The 17272-nt window shown below is 39.8% G+C and overlaps 1 protein-coding gene across 1 annotated transcript in view; it reads left to right on the forward strand.

The window, feature by feature from the left end:
* The window catches only part of Sorcs3 (sortilin-related VPS10 domain containing receptor 3), a 576321-nt gene that overhangs the window by 528984 nt on the left and 30065 nt on the right, over positions 1 to 17272 (forward strand). Inside the window, exons 18-21 of the mRNA XM_013017600.1 lie at positions 3513 to 3626; positions 6846 to 7017; positions 9540 to 9726; positions 16072 to 16205. Of these exons, the coding sequence (XP_012873054.1) occupies positions 3513 to 3626; positions 6846 to 7017; positions 9540 to 9726; positions 16072 to 16205 (607 nt within the window). The remainder of the gene's footprint in view (positions 1 to 3512; positions 3627 to 6845; positions 7018 to 9539; positions 9727 to 16071; positions 16206 to 17272) is intronic.

Below are 17272 nucleotides of genomic sequence, written 5' to 3' on the forward strand. Positions count from 1 at the left end.
TTTGAAATAAAATTTAAATACAATTTCTTAGTGGCACTGGCTGATGGTTTCCATAATTGACAGCATGGATATAAAACAATTCAACTGCATGGAGTTCTGTTGGACAGTATTAGTTTTACTGTACCAGGGATGGTCAGAAACTATTGGACAAAGAGAACATGATGGAAGCTTCCTCTAAGAGGTAGTGGTGGAGCGGTGTAGTCTTCTTGCTGATTAACTAATGGAAAAATGCAACCTTTTGGAGAGATGAATCAGGTACTAACTGACATAAATGATATAAATGAGAACATTGTTTGTGAGTAAAGAGTTAAGGCATATGGACAGAGTGGGATTCGATTAGAAGAAATATCTGAAGGCTAATTGTTGAGTTTTTCAAACCATTTCTGTGATGTCTTGGTTATAATTGGCTGGGATTTTTCTTTCCTCCGTGACTCTGAGGTTTATGCCTTAGGATGACAGATGATGATGATGACATTAATTATTCATCCATCGCCATTATGGCTGCATCTGTTTGTGAGTGCTCACACTGTGCTTGGCATAGACCTTCCTGATTCCAAGCCAGGATGTTACCTTGCCTCCTATGATGGTACAGGAACACCTGTAGCATGCAGCCAGGGGGGAGGAGAGTGGAACCAGTGGTCCAAGGGTCCAAGAGGGACTGCTAGAGGTAAGATGTTATTAGACTGGGACCATGCCGAGAGCTTTTCTGTAAGACATGATGATGACTTCATAGTTGGCAGAGAATTTTCCCCGATGACTAGAAAGATGTCTTTTGTGATGGTAAAGATACAGAACAGCATTCCCTCCTGATTATCATCCCCATCTGCCTCTCTCAGAGGAGTGCAAACTTGAGTAAGTTATTTGGCCTCTTTGGGCTTTCTGCTTTTGCTACAACTGAAGAGACTAAGCCAAAGATGAACCAGTGTCCCTTTCTATACTGACACGAAGATTTTTTTTTCTTCACTTCTAGAATTGCCTGGCTCTTCTTAAAATTCAAACTTTTCCCTGGATGAGGTTTAGAAGATGTGCAGATAGACTCCTGGAAACAAACAAGTTTTCTCTCAAACTTCTAGAAGTTTAGCTTTTATTACCCAGAAAGCCATAGAGGTGACTTATTATCTTGAAGAAACCTGCTGGCATGTTTGCAGAATCTGTCAGCACATCTCCCTGAGGCAAATCAAACTTTCTGTTGCTTCATGTATGAACTCCCCCCAGTTATGGATACCCAGTTTCCTCAACACACCTTCTCCCTTCCCCTCCACCCACCCCCAGCAGCTGGAGCATTAGCTGGGAGCTACTTGTTGTCCTGAATCATGCAGACTCCTGAGTTGGGGAAAGGGCTGGGCAGTCTGCGGGATTTTCATAGAAAATAATGAAGTCTATAGCTTGGGGCAGCCAGATTCCATTAATGTTGTTGAGTATTCACCAGGTACTTTTTCTCTTTGGGGCAAAACAGCATGCTTGATGCACCTTTTTAAAATTGCATCACAAACAGGTAGCAGAGCTGAACAGAACTAGTGGAGAGTGCTATAGTTTGCACAAAGCATTAGAACAATTCCATCCTTCATGAGCAAGAAAGACCATCCTTCCTTCACAGATTACCAGTAGCTCTTAGGTTCAACAGGTTCATCTCACAAACCAGGATGGGAATTCTGTTGTAATGCAGACACACCACAGCCCAATGAATGCTTGGAAATAAGATAATCAGTGGTGTACTGGTAAATATTTAACTACCATCTCTCTGGGAACAAACAAATATTGATCGCTGAACATATTCCCACAATGAAAAATTTCAAGCTACCAACACATTATCAATGAATGCAAAACTGGGAAGAGATAGGTAGTAGTTTATCTCTTATAATATATTATATAATAGGCAATAGATTATATAATATATAGTTATATTATAAATATGTTATAAATTATATATTATGAATTGCTCCCCCCATTTAGACACTTAGAGGAAAATAACCTCAAAAGTAAAGACAATGTAGCACCATAATTTATATTTAACATGGTGTGCATTATATAGAATAGTAATAAATTCAATTCTATATATTATTTATTAATTGAGTAATAATAAAATCCAAGAAAAATGATGTAGTACTTCAGGCTTAGGGCATAAAGTAAAGGAAGGGTTTGCTGAGAATGTACATTTATGGATCTGGTCAAGGAAAATGTGGCAGATAGTGTACAGGAACTTATTAATCAGTTGCTGCCCATGACTGTACAGGTTTCTGAGCTTCCTCTGCTATATGAATTATTACACTCTTTAGTTGAGTTTGGGATATGTTGTATCTCCTTCAAAGCCTGAAAATCAATTGAAGGCAGAGCTTGTTATACTTATTTTATAGGTCAGAGGGAATATTGAATAACAATAAATGTGGGATCATATTTGCATTCCTGTCTCCCTTAGTTTCTATCCTAGAGACACACATATTAAATTTGCTTGGGTTTTCATTGGGCTTTCACAAAATCAAGGCTCCAAAAATATGGGAACTTGAGAAAGAATGCAGTATTGGGCATTGGGGAAGTAGTGACCCCTGGTGCTTTGTTTCTTTAATGCTCTATGGATCAATATTCAAATATCCAGATTGTGCTGCCTGGCCTGTGGCTGTCAGTAAACCCTTAGATGCTGAACCTGGAAGCATGAATTTCCCTGTCAAGAAAAGCCCCTTCAGTGACCTCAGGCTGGTTACCGGAGTGATAATCCCTTTTACTCACTTTATTACTCTTCTTCTCCTTTGACATTTACACACCTGGGAACTTTATGAAAGTCTACGGAGCAGGGAAACACCCTCTGGCTTTCAGACAGGGCCATTCCCCTCCTGCTCTGTCTTCACGTTTTCTCTTTGCACATGGGAGGAAAGAAGATAATCATAATCTTCTTCATTTTGTTATGGCTGATATTTTAGAGAACCAGGGGAAAGAGCCAGATTTTAATTCATTTTAGGGAAATATGGACTCCATTCTATTTGATCAGGAATAGCTTGACTGCATACACATATATTTACATAAATATATATTTATTCTTGTGTTTGAAAGAGGGTGAATTTGCAGAGGAAATGAAGATAAAAATGTACAAAATCAATTTTGGAATGGCATATCTTTAATCACAACCTAGAAATGTATTCTGACCTTTAAAGTCAGCTTCGTGGTTGCCATCCATTTATTTAATTTATTCAGCTGTGACCCAAACCAAACATGTTTATAAATTTATGACACCCCCACATCAATCCCCAAGCCATTGTATGCATCATACCTTTTCTAGTCTTGAATTTCTAGGTCATAACCTATCATTTTTCTTTCATGACTGCACTCCAAATGAATTCAGACTATTTTTAAATTGAAACTTACACTCTTTTCAAACTCTGAGTATTTGTTCACACCAGGAAAATTAAAACAATGTGTTATGACTCACTAAATTGATAGTGATAGGGCATACATATATTTGTGTGTGGCTGTGAGCATTTTACACACATGCCATTCCCCAATATTATTTTTCTTGACAGTGACTATGGCTATGAGAGACACGGGGAGACTCAGTGTGTCCCAGCTTTCTGGTATAATCCAGCATCTCCCTCAAAGGACTGCAGCCTTGGTCAAAGCTACCTCAACAGCACTGGGTAAGTAAAACACTTGGGGAACCTCAACTTGTTTTCCCATTTGTCTGTGGTGGAAAGAATAGGAACGCATCGCTGCTGGAGGAGATGAAATGTATAGATGGTTCTTTTGTGCCTTTGGCTTTCGAAGGAAATTGAGGAAATACTGCAGCGTGAACACCATGGAGAAGCGTTAGAACACCACTGGGAACACCACTGGAAAGTATATTAGAAGAGATTCTGATCATTCATATTCCAGTGGCTTTTACCATGATTCTTAGTAGATACTGATTTTTTAAATAAAAACTTCTCTTCTGGGAAGGAATTTTGTCTTATTTTGAAGGCCTCAAATGAAATAAATTAATTCGAGTGATACACAGAAATCACAGTGTTCTTTAGTGGGAGACAAATGGAAGTTCTCACTCACAGATACATACAACTCCAAATGAAAACCCACAGTCTCATCAGAGGCCGACCTGGTAGTTCTGCAATTGGATGTGTGCTTCTCCCTTGGTTTATTAACTGCTTCTCAGATGCTCAGAAAAGTGTGTTTTTGTTTCCTTTTTTTCTGGGAGACTTGTTATCTTGTCTTCCCTTTGTAGTCTCCATGGCTTGGAAGAGATCTTTCAAGTAGCATGTGGAAAGGCAATCCTTCTCAAATTCTAATGTGTTTGCACAGCTATCTGAGGATCTTGTTAAAACTCAGCACCAGACCTGAGAGATCAGAGGTGAGGTTGAGATTCTACATTTGTAGTGAACTCACTCATGTGAGGATTGTTGGTCTCCAGACCACCTTATGAGTTGCAGGGACTAAGCTGTTCTACAGGCCAGTCATGCCTCTTCCAAGGGGCCGTCTTTCCATATCAGACATGTCAATATCCTTTTACTTTGACCTTGCCTTCTTGGAACACACTGGTAGGTGTTATCTACCTATCTGGCACCTACAAAGGGAAAATAAAAATGTTGAAAAGGTGAGTTGAGTTGTCTGAGCTACTCCGATAACCACAAAATTCTTAGCCAAGTATTTCATCCTAGGAGGGCTTATTCCTGAGTTCTGAGTTGGAGTTATAGAACCTTTGATGGTTATAGGTTTGATTAGGGACTTAAACCATTCAAGCTGCTTAAACTTAAGGAGATAACCTGGCAGAGAAAACAATACTGGGAAGCTTGAGGAAGGATATAATGGATCCAAGGTATTATCTAGGGACCCAATTCCCAGCCAGAACATCTCCTGGACATCATCAGAAAATAATTATATTAGGAAATATCATAGAGTCCTGTGGCATTTATAACTGGATCTAATTTTTAGCAACTTAGGTGCATCAGAACAATACATAGCTAAGCAAATAAATCAGGAAGATAAAAAAGTCCTTTTACTCCCTCTATCCAAAAGATTTACCATCAACATCTACAAATTCTTCTGGGATTCTTAAATGTTGGTTTATTATAAATCATGAAACAGCTTGAACTGATGCTAACTAAAGTTAACAAGGAGAGTGGATGATATAAAGTTTGCATTAGGATATGGTGCCACTGAAACATTTATCATTAGTTAAAAATGAAATAGCTTCTGGTAAAGACTATCAAGGAGGTATACACTGTTTAAAAATTTTTGATTAACTACATTGATCAGGACCAAAAGAAATATGTGTGTATATATAAAATATGTTATATATATATTATATCTACTAAGCTACACATATAATTTTAAGTTATCATATTTTAAAAGTTTTAAGGCTATGAAAGTGCTTTTAATAATAATGCATCTTTCTCTAACCTGATACATAAAAAAGTTTACCATTTAACATGCCACTTTATCAACTTTTCAAGAATTCGGTGTTGTGGAAAATGGCTCATATAGTGAACATCTCAGTTGACAATTAACAAGAGTGTAAACAAGAGAATGTATTTTAATTTCATCTGAGATAGTGACTACCTACAATTTTCACTTAAAATCCTCCAGGAGGGAAAAATAGATTGGTGTTCATCACTGGGCATCTAATGAGGAAATCAGTTATTGGGATACTCGTAGCACTCAAGATGAATTCAACTTTCTCTTTTTTTCTAAGAAAATAGAAGAAAGCAATATAGACATGTGGATTAATTATTCCTGGCACAGAGAAAGGAGTCCAGATGTGATAGAAATAATGACAGTGGTGATGATAAGGGAAATAGTGGTGATTGCACAGTAATGCACCTTTTTTTAGGTTTTTGGTGTGTGTGTGTGTGTGTGTGTGTGTGTGTGTGTGCTAGTGCTGGAGCTTGAATTCAGGGCCTCAACCTCTTGCTGGAGGCTGGTACTCAAACACTTTACCCAGACCTTCACTTCCAGCTCTTTGCTGACTAATTGGAGATGAGTCTTTCAGATTTGTCTGGCTTAACTGGCTTTGAAGCACAATCCCCAGATCTCAACCTCTGGACTATCTAGGTTTAAAGATGTAAGCCCTGGCATTCTAGCCAGAATGTTGTTTTTAGTGAAGTCTTACAGACCATGATGTGTCGGGGGATAATGTCTGTGTAGGCAAGCCTTTGGCTCACAGGTCAAGGCAAGTGACATACTATTGTGGGTGTCATGGAAGGTCATGGTGCTTTGTAGGCAGGCTTTTCCAGGCCAGTCTCCTCTACGAGGTAATTTTGCTTCCAGCAGAATTGAACAGAGGTTTCAATTTGGTGTTCCTAATGAGGAAAGGAATTATTAACAAGAGACAAGGTGCTTTACAATAGCCCAGTGGCTCCCGAGGAAAGGCCATCACATATTAGAGGAAGAAATGATGTCCCAGGATGGATAGAAGACAGGAAGAGGCCTCCGGACTAAGGACAGTTAGAAGTCTGATGTTTTAGTACAGAGAAAGCTGGAGGTGCCCTTGGGGCAAAGGAACAGGCCTCTCTCCCTGAAAGAGGTGAGCTTGCTTTCCCCACTTCCTTAGTGCTGTGGGCCTCCTCTTTCTTTTCTGTGTGTGAGTCAGGCATTGATTTTTCTTGGCTGGTTTAGACACTGATCTGATCCACAGCTCACCAGCTGGGATCAATAATAATGTTTAAGGAGCTACTCTTCCTGAGATGGAGGGATAGCAGTTCCTTAGCATTTGTTTATCCTCTTCAATGGATGTCTTTTTCGAGACTTAGGTTTTAGGGACGGCTGTGAGAAGCATCTTTCTGTTGCTTTTGATCTCGTGTACTCTGTTTTGTATGACAGGCACTCACACACAGATTACGCCACTGTCAATGGTTCATTCTCTTTAGGTACCGGAGGATTGTGTCCAACAACTGCACAGATGGACTAAGGGATAAGTACTCTGCCAAGGCTCAGTTGTGCCCAGGAAAAGCCCCTCGAGGTCTCCATGTGGTGACTACTGATGGGCGGCTGGTGGCAGAGCAAGGGCATAATGCAACCTTCATCATCCTCATGGAGGAGGTGAGTGTCTACCTGGACCTCTGCAGTCAGAACTCACCTATTGGACATTCCCAGACAAGGAGGAAAAGGGTTCCCAGACAGCTGCAACCATTCAAAGAGGAGAAGCAGACTTCTGGAGAAAGTACTGACAGGATAAAAGAGGCTTTAGAGATCTTCCTTCCTCCATCCCACAATAATGACCCAGCCCATCATTGGGGTTCACTTGCCCCCCGTGACCTGGATGTGTGGATGATTTCTGCAGGGCTCCCACTTGGGGCTTGCTTAGGAAATGTTTATATCATAGGACCATGATCTGTAAACTGCCAGAAAAGGGCATTCAAATTACATCTGATGCTTTGAAGAACCTCTATTATTTAATTCCAATCCTTGGCCTCGCTGATTAGAAAACCCCACAAAGCTTTTCAAGGGTCTTGAGAGTGTGAGGATGAGGAGAGGGGAAGATGATTGGAATGCCTGAAACTTATCTTGGTAAGAAACCATGTATTAATTGCTTTTACATCCATAGGTTATTTTCTTACTGTCTTTTGCAACCTGGGCAACACAATCTGGTGTTATTCAGTCATTCCAGGGTGAAATTAGCTCTATTGACAGCTTCTTTTTTCTTTTTTTTTGCTAGTCTGAGGCTTGAACTCAGAACTTGGCCACTGTCCCTTCTTTTGCTCCAGGTTAGCACTCTACCACTTGAGCCACAGTGGCACTTCTGGCCTTTTCTGTTCATGTGGCACTGAGGAATCAAACCCAGGGTTTTATGCATGCTAGGCAAGCACTCTACCACTAAGCCACATCCCTAGCCCCTGTTGACTGTTTCTTGCTCCCTCTCTTCTTTCCATACCAGGAACTTTTCATGTACTCGTTGCTGAGCTGGTGGAGCTGGACAGCTTGCCTGATTGACAATGCCCTCTAAATTTATATGTAAATTACGCTATGCTCTTGAGATCATGGAAAGAGAGACAAGCACTAGGAGGTTTTTCTTACAAGCAGGAGCCCTCAGAGCCTTTAAAGTCAGAAGCACACCAGACAAGACAGGTTCCTTATCCTGAATTGACAGAGTCCTCCACCTTTACCCTACACTCAGGACTCAAATTAAAGGACTTTGAAGATTCAGAGAAGGTCATTATCATATTTCCACAAGGGAGTTTTCATGACCAGATATATAAAAACCTTTTCTTGAATGGCTGTGAAGAGCCATCATCTAATCTATTTGAATGGCCTTGGATTCATTTCCACTTTAATTTATATTTATAAACTTAAGGAGAGTTTATAGTGGATGTGGGGGTCAGGAGAGCATCTTCCTATATTTCTTTTACTTCCAGATAGGGGAAAGGGAGGGAATGTGAAACTGTGATCATAATTACAAAATGCATTTATTTCTTCATTCTATCATCTCTTTTGGTATGACAGAAGTTGATAATCCTGTTCTTCTTTATTCACAGTTTTTGTTTGGGTTTCAAACTCATTGTATTTATTCAAAGTGTTTATCTAATGAGGGAGTGAGGCATGAAAAATGAATTTCAACATTAGCCCTGAAGATGACAACTGTCTCCTTGTGATAGTGTGACAAATGCTCCTGAACTAAACTGTTGATATAATGTTGCCAGGCAGGCAACACCCTAGGATTCTTTCCCTTCCAAGAACCAGCTATATCTGAGATCTAGGACACTCACCTGTAGAATGGAAGTGATCATTCCATTGTTTTGTTTTTTGTTTTGTTTTGATTTTTGTTGGTCATGGGGCCTGAACTCAGGGTCTGGGCACTGTCCCTCTGCTCTTCAGCTCAAGGCTAGCCACAGCACCACTTCCAGATTTTTCTGCTTATGTGATGCTGAGGAATCAAACCCAGGGCCTCATGCATGCAAGGCAAGCGCTCTACCACTGAGCCACCTTCTCAGCCACCCCCCCATTGTTATTTTTAAGATGCCATTATAGCTAGCTAGCTAGATTTGTGTGTGATAATTAGCATAATTCTTATAATGTGATGACAAATACTAAAAAATAAGACCATTAAACTTATATCGTATTAATTGAGAGCTTAGTACTGAAACTAGGCTAGGTTCAAAACTGGTATTTTCTGCTACTAGCTATCTGACTTTGGTCAAGCTACTTTATTTTTTGTTATTGTTGTTGCCATTTTAGAACAATAATATTTCCTACAAGACAGTATTATTAGGAGATTAATTCCTTTGCACCGCATATAAAACTTTGCAAATACTACATTTACTATTATTGCTCTTATTGTGACACAGCATAAACCCTGTTCATGAGGGGATCAGAAAGCCCTTGATCTCCCAGCTCTGAGGTTCAGGTATGCTCTGACTTATCCCACCAACTTAGATGCAGTAAGTACCTGCCCATAGTGCCCTGGGGCATTAGATAGGAGTAAGGTGATTTTCCTGAGGTGTTTCTGTCCCTGGGAAGTATGGCAGGTCCTCAGGGAGTAGTTGTCCCTTTGGAAAGATGCATTGCATAGAAATCAAGCAGGACTATGTGAATGATCCCAGACCATCTGCTCTGTTTCCTTATAGGGTGATCTCCAAAGGACAAACATCCAGCTGGACTTTGGGGATGGGATTGCTGTGTCTTACGCTAACTTCAGCCCCATTGAGGATGGCATCAAGCATGTGTATAAGAGTGCAGGCATCTTCCAGGTGACAGCCTATGCAGAGAACAACCTTGGGTCAGACACCGCAGTCCTCTTCCTGCATGTGGTTTGTAAGTACCATGAGTAGGCCCTTCTCCCTTTGTTCCTAGTGACCAATTCCTACTGGCCAGACTGTGGGAGCCAGAGCTGAGGTCAGATTCAGTGTGGCCACTAACATGGCTCAAACAGAAAGACTGAGTTGTATACTAAGCTGTGATTGAGGTGGACTGAGTAGTCTGAGAGTTTGAATAACAAGACTCTCCTTTTCAGCACCACACATTTCTGCCATACCTTCAGAATAGAATGTACAATTCTCTTCCTTGTGCTTTGGAAAATCTTGAGAATATTTAAGTGGAAACCCATCTGATTGATGGCCAGAGGTTCATTTTCAAGCTATTATGAGTGAAAATTGCACAAATCGAACTAAACTATTATCTCTGTTGGAAAAAAGAAAACAAAGAAGGATTACAGAAATGAAAGTTTAGATCATTTTAAAGAAGAATTGAAGATGTAGAAAACTTAATTCATTCGCCCCAAATTATTTCAGATTTATTATGCTATAAACAAGTCTAAGAAATTTCTGAAATACTTTGGTTATTTCTAGGGATGACTTCCTTGCTATTGGATGTTGCTTTGTAGGGACAAACACATCAACTAAAAGTTCCAACCTACATTTGTTTGTGCCAGGTGAATTTCGTATGTTAGATATTGTGAGACTTGACTCCTAGAAACAAAAAAATGAATATTGTAATTCAGAATGATGGGTCAAGGAAGTGTTGGTAATGTGGCTGGCATTAGTTTTCTTCACCTTTATCAGTGATATTCATATTCACATTCAGATTTTTGTGATTCTTCTTTTAACAACTGTTCTTTATCATCTGTTGGACTCTGTATTCCAACATCTAGTGGATGCCTGGAATCCAAAAGAGCACCAAACCCTAAAATATATACTGTGGCTGGCAGCCTATACATCATGGACACACTCAACAAAATGGTTTGTGCTCTGGGAAGAATAGAGACAGATCATGTGAGATCTCATTGCGAGAGAGTGTTGTGCAATTTAAACTTATGGAGTGTTTATTCCTGGAGTTTTCCATTTAATCACTTCAGTCTGTACTTTACTGTGGGTAACTGAAATGGCAGAAAGTAAAAATGTGGATAAGCAGGGCCTACTATATTCTCCACAATGGTTTTCCAATAAGCTGTCACAAATGGTGAAAATGACAGGTTTTAAAAGCTAAACTACAGGGAGGTTTGGGGATTTTTCGGTGGTGGAGCTTGAACTTGGGGTTGGGGCACTGTCCCTGAGCTCTTTTGCTCAGGGCTAGCACTCTAGTACTTTGAGCCACTGTACCACTTCTAGTATTTTGGTGGTTAACTGAAGACAAAAAAAAAAATCTCACCGACTTTCCTGACCAGGCTGGCTTCGAACCGTGATCCTCAGATCTCAGCTTCCTGGGTATCTAGGATTATAGGTGTGACCCACTGGTGCTCAGCCTATAGGGAATTCTTTATCTATTGCTAACTCAGTGATAGCCTAAGGACTGCCTTGTAAATAATCAACATTTAAGAGGTTCCCTTGTAGAGAGTAAACTACTTAGTTTCCTATTACAGAAACCAACAAGGATAGATGATAGTAAAATGTATGAAAGGAAACCTACATGGTAGATCAAGTATGCCTCTAAAAATGCCAGTCTATATAACCTTGAGATAAATTATCTTTCTTGAGTTTGCTAAACTCTAACATTAAATGACTTAATTCTGAATACGACTTGGTTTCTGAGGGTTCTTGTAACAGCAAAAAAATAAAAATACTACTAAAACACCTAATCATTTATTAATTTAATCAGCAAGCATTTATGGAGTTTTTAATATGTGCAAGATTCTCTGTTAGGCACTGAAGATTCAGCAGTAATATATAGTCTTATCCTTGAAGGATTTACATTCTGTTAGAAAGGGGGAGGTCTGCAAGTGAGCCACAGGTAGACAAAATGATGATTATCTTTACATGTCAGTTACAATCGTTTTTCCTCTGGAAACACCAAACCAGGAGCCTGGGGCATGGGGAAGGGGAGGAAATAGTATGGCAAGTATTCATGAAACCAGGTTCAAGAGCAAGGGAGACCTGTGTTTATATTCTGATTATATGCCTTTGTTTATTGTTTAATACTAGTTAATTTTCACAGCCTTTAGAAACCTCATCTTTTAGCACAAGCTTATAAGGTGGCTGTGGGAATGGTTAGATGCTTCACTGATTCAGAATTCAGCTCATAGCCATGTTGTTTAATACTAGTTAATTTTCACAGCCTTTAGAAACCTCATCTTTTAGCACAAGCTTATAAGGTGGCTGTGGGAATGGTTAGATGCTTCACTGGAAGGATTCAGAATTCAGCTCATAGCCATGGTTTATCCCCACAAGGTATACAAAGTCAAGTCAGCAAAAGAGGGGTGGGGGAACACAAGGGGCAAAGCCCAGCAAAAACTAGGTGCAGCCTTCTTCAGATTCTTTCCCCATGGCATCATGTGGGATTTATCTACTCTTCCAGCAATGACTGTTGATAACCTAAGAGTTGGCTACCACAGAAACTTAGTAGAGAGTCTCTTTTATTTGGGGCTGGTCAGGTACTGTCTTGCCTGGAATAGACCCAAACTCCAAACTTCCAGCAAGCAAGTATTCAGAATAAGCTATGCTGTTGGCAAGAACAGGTAGACAACATGACTTAACTCTTGCTAGTTAACTCGTAACCAAGGGTGCGCTCAGAACTGAGCCCCCAGACCTCAGCTGAGAGCCGGCTCTTCATGCAGACATTTTTCAAAAGATGACAATTTCAGGCCTAAGTTAACAATTTTCTGCACAGAGCACTGATGGCTGCTTCACACCCAGCCAGGGATGTGCCGAATGTTACCCGTTATTATCATAATTACTAATATTTCCTGATAGCTTTCTGCTCAACACTTCTGCTGGAATTAAAAATGAATACAAAGAAAGAAAAAAAAGGACATTACATATTTCTTTCCTCTAAGAACAAGAACTTGTACCACTCTTGCTTTTGATTTTGCCAAGATTTGGCTTTGTGTGCAGGTGTGAAGTTCAAAGTATCTTAGTGCAACAACAACAACAACAGCAAACTCCAAACCCAAAAACAAAAAACCAGCAAGGAACAGGTTTATCCTGTGGGTTATGTGCACAAAGGAGGAAATGTTCCTTGAAACTTTTATCGTGCTCGTAATTCCCTCCAAATCAATCATGACCACATTTACCAGACAGTTATGATCGTGGAAACTGCTCTTGGCCTCACCTTGGGCCATTAGCTAACAAAAGTAGTTGTTAGCTGCCCATAAGAACCAATCTCGCACAGATTATTAGATTTTCATCAAAATGGGCACTTTGACAGGGAAGACTAGGGGTTTGTAGCATTCTCTCCTGAACCTCTCCAGCTCTCTTCCTGCTGCTCTGTGGTCTCCTCCTGGAAGTCTGGATCAGGCTTAGGATCTTGGCCTTTAAAAGCTGTTTTAAAACAGATATGGTTTCTTAGGATTATGTCTAACCAAACATTGACCTGAAGCAGGAATTAATATAACCATGTTGACTACTCATGAAGTCCTATTCTTTTTATATCTGGCAAGAATTTAGAGAGAATAAACAGAGTCTTTTCTTTTTCCTATCTTCCTTGTGCCTTGAGCCTCAGTTTTACAGTATTGTCATCCATGACCCATGAAGGCCCCCGAGTGATAGCTAAGAAGAATTTCTAGGGCCACAAGCCATGGTTTAGTACGACGATACTAAAGTTTAAAGATAAACTTTAGAGATAAAGTTTAAAGATACTAAAGACCAGTGTGACTAGGGAAGCAACTTTATTCCTTTGGAGGGAATATTAGTGAGAACAGAAGCAATGACTTCTGGGAAACCAGACCCCAGAAGAAGAGCTGGAGGGAAAGAGTAGGGGGGTGTGAACTCAGCCTGGAGACAGGTGCTGGAGAATTCATATGGGAAACCAGACTTCTCATATCCTTCTTGGAGCATGGAGGATCCTCTCCCTCCCTCTGGCACCCCCCCCCAACACACTTCCCACAAGATCCAGTCTTCCTCCTTGGTCAGCAAAATGCAAATAATGGAGAAGTATTAGTCAGATAAATTATTAAAATGAAAGCATTGGAAGTAGCCAATATTTTTTCACACCTTATCTTCTTTTACTGGCTTCCAGAACACCCTACAAAAATAACACAAATTTGCTCATTTAAAATAATTACACCTTCAGCCAAATGTGTATACTAAGTAACAAGGTTGAAATTATTTGCTGGAAAGCATCTTAAGGTGCCATCTGTCTGTAGTCATGTCAGAGGACTGTAGGTAGCAAGCATTTTCTGGCTATGGATTACAGAGATTTGTTACATTTTTTTTCTTTCCTTCAGCTTTTCTAATTTAGAAAAATTACATACATTTATTATATACAACACGGTGTTATGAAATATATATGTACAAGGGAATAGTTTGTTGGGGATAATGAGCAGGCATTAACCTCTCATTCTTATTTTTTGTGGTGAGAATAGTTAAAATCTATTCACCTTAATACTCAAAATGCAATCAAGTGATCATAACTACCATGATAACTGTATCCATTAAATTTGTTCTTCCTATTTTACTGAAGTTTCATAGGAGCATTTAATCCATCCTACCTCTGTCATCCTCTGGGAATCACCATGCTACTTCATGCTTTTGTGAGTCGAACATCCTTAGATTCCACATGTGAATGACATGGTGTGGTTTTCCTCATTCTGTGTCTGGTTTATTCACTTAACATGATGTTCTCCAGATTCAGCAACGTTGACTCAAATCACTGGAGGAAAAGAACCCAAGAGTTGGAAAAATAAAACAAAACATCTGCCTCCCCAATACAAAACTGACATACTCATGACATTTTAAATTTTAACGCATTAATGTACAAAGGGCTTACAGTTATTTAAGTCAGATACAGAGTACATTTTGTTCTGAAGAATGTCACCCCTTCCCTTGCTCTCTCCTATTTTTTCCCTTCCATTCCCAACCATAAATTATACAGTTCATTTTCAATATAGTGTCTGTTGCATTTGTTCATTCTAGCACTTCTTTTTTTCTTCTTCTTTTTTCTTTTTTATGTTTTTTTATTTTGAAAATACTGTACAAAGGGGTTACAGTTATATGAGCAAGGTAATGAGTACATTTCTTATCAAGCATTGTTGCCTCCTCCTTTGTTTCTCCCCACCATCCTTTCCCTCCCACCTCCTCAACTATACTCCCCCCACCTAATTTGTAAAGTTCATTGTTCAACAGTGTCTTGTACATCTCATTATTACAATGGGTCTACCTGTATCCCTATTTAAACATTTTGTTTTTTCCCTACTCCTCCCCAAGTTATGCCGACATCAAATACAGTGAATACAGTGAAAACAGGGGTTATACTGTGGGGGAGGAACATATAAAGCAACAAAAAAATCATATAGTACCTTATAAATACTCTAGAAACAATAGCAAGAAAGGAAAAAGACCACTGTGTCTCTATCTTGGGGTTAATTTCGCTTAACATCATCTTATCTGGTCATATGTACATAGCTTTTGACCTTTATGCTTGTCCCAGACATATGCTAGTTTTTGCATAGGGAAACCATAGGACCTTTGTTTCTTTGGGCCTGGCTTACTTCACTTGATATAATTTTTTCCAAGTTTTTCCATTTTCTAACAAATGGGGCAATGTCATTCTTTCTGATTATCTTTTTCATTTTAGTCAACCAATGAAACTAAAACCTTACTTCTTTTGCCTGGGGTATGTTTGTGGGTTACTCTCTTAATTGCTAGTATAAATCTTACAATTTTCTGGGAGAAAGAGAGGAAGAACTTTTAGTACTTTGCAACTTGGCGTTTGGAGCCAGTCTTTTCCCTCTTTGCATATTGACTTTTCCAGCATCTGAATGATGTTAAGATACAATGGCGAATTATGGAAGAGGATGGAAGCCAATTAATCACCTAGGCTAGGGGAAAAATCTTTCAAACAGTACTTTGAACCCAAATCCCCAAACAGGCCTAATCATCAAATAGCAAACAGACTGTTGTTTCTCTTTTTATTCTGGACTAAGTGTTCAGCTTTGTCCTTGGATTGCAATAAACAACAAACATTCTTGGTAAGATGATTTCTCCTTATGTAAATTAAGCTTGGATTTCACTCAAGAAAGCCAAACCTGCTTTGAATTCCCTCCTGTATAGTGGACCTTCTTTTCCAGGACATACTTCCTAGCCTTTGTGAGTTTGTGGTCATTGTGGTCATTCTTTCAGGGACAACCATTGAGATTAAGATGAAAATTCTAGAGTGTGATATAGTTTGCTAGCTTGTTCTGAGACTGCATACACTGATTGGTTTGTCTGTTTTTTCTTATTCCTTTAGGTCCTGTGGAGCACGTCCACCTCCGAGTCCCATTTGTTGCCATAAGAAATAAGGAAGTCAATATCAGTGCGGTCGTGTGGCCTAGTCAGCTGGGGACCCTTACGTACTTCTGGTGGTTCGGCAATAGCACAAAGGTTTGGCCATTTCAGATCAGTATCAACTTTGAGCTACACTGAAACCTCTGGTGCTGCAGCTTGCCAAGTTAGCGTCAGGGGCACTGTGAATGTGGCAGTGCTTAGTGACATTAAGAACTCAGGAGCTGAATAGAAGACACCCTCCCCCACTGAGTCCATTACTTTAACCGGGGACATCTGAGTAATGCTAAGGAAGGAAAAGTACTTTGAGACACTCTAGAAACCTCCTCTAATCAACACTTTGTTTTAATCCTGGCTTTGCCATTTCCTAGTCATGTAATAGCAAGGAAGTTACTTGGCATCTTGAGATTCAAGGATCCGGATTGTCAAATGTGAACTAGACATCTTAATGTAGGTTAGAGGAATTAAATGCTGCAACACATTTAAAGAATCCTCACCATTAGCTACCCTGTGCTGTATAAAACCTAGAGTTTGTAGGCAAGGTAGTGCTCTTGTTCTCTCTTAAAATAAGAAATGGAACGGATCAAACACTGAATTTTCTACCTAGCCCTTGTCCTAAGTACCTGGTGATGGAAATGCCTATTTCAAAAGTGACAGTAATTCTATGATAAAAACTGGGAACAAGATTCCTCAATTAAAGTAATGCTCTTTATTTCCTTCCTTCCCTCCTCCCTCCCTCCCTCCCTCCCTCCTTCCTTCCTTCCTTCCTTCCTTCCTTCCTTCCTTCCTTCCTTCCTTCCTTCCTTCCTTCCTTCCTTCCTTCCTTCCTTCCTTCCTTCCTTCCTTCCTTCCTATCTCCTTCCCTCCCTCTCTTTTTTTTCTTTCCCAGTTTTAGAGTTTCTGCTCAGGGTTTCCTGCTTGCTTGCCTTGCTCTGCTTGCTTGCCAGTTGGTGCTCTATCCCTTGAGACATACCTACATATCTGAAGCCCTGATTTTTGCTGGTTATTTTCGAGATGGAGTCTCAAGTACTTTTCTGTTCAAGCTGGCTTCAAACTGAGATCCTATAAGTTTCAACATCCTGAGTAGCTAGGATTATAGATATTAGCCATTATTGCCTGGCTTCATTTCATCTTGTTGGTGAACCATATTCCACTATTTAGATCTT

This window comes from Dipodomys ordii, unplaced genomic scaffold (genome assembly GCF_000151885.1).
Source record: "Dipodomys ordii isolate 6190 unplaced genomic scaffold, Dord_2.0 Scaffold36, whole genome shotgun sequence".
Taxonomy (NCBI): domain Eukaryota; kingdom Metazoa; phylum Chordata; class Mammalia; order Rodentia; family Heteromyidae; genus Dipodomys; species Dipodomys ordii.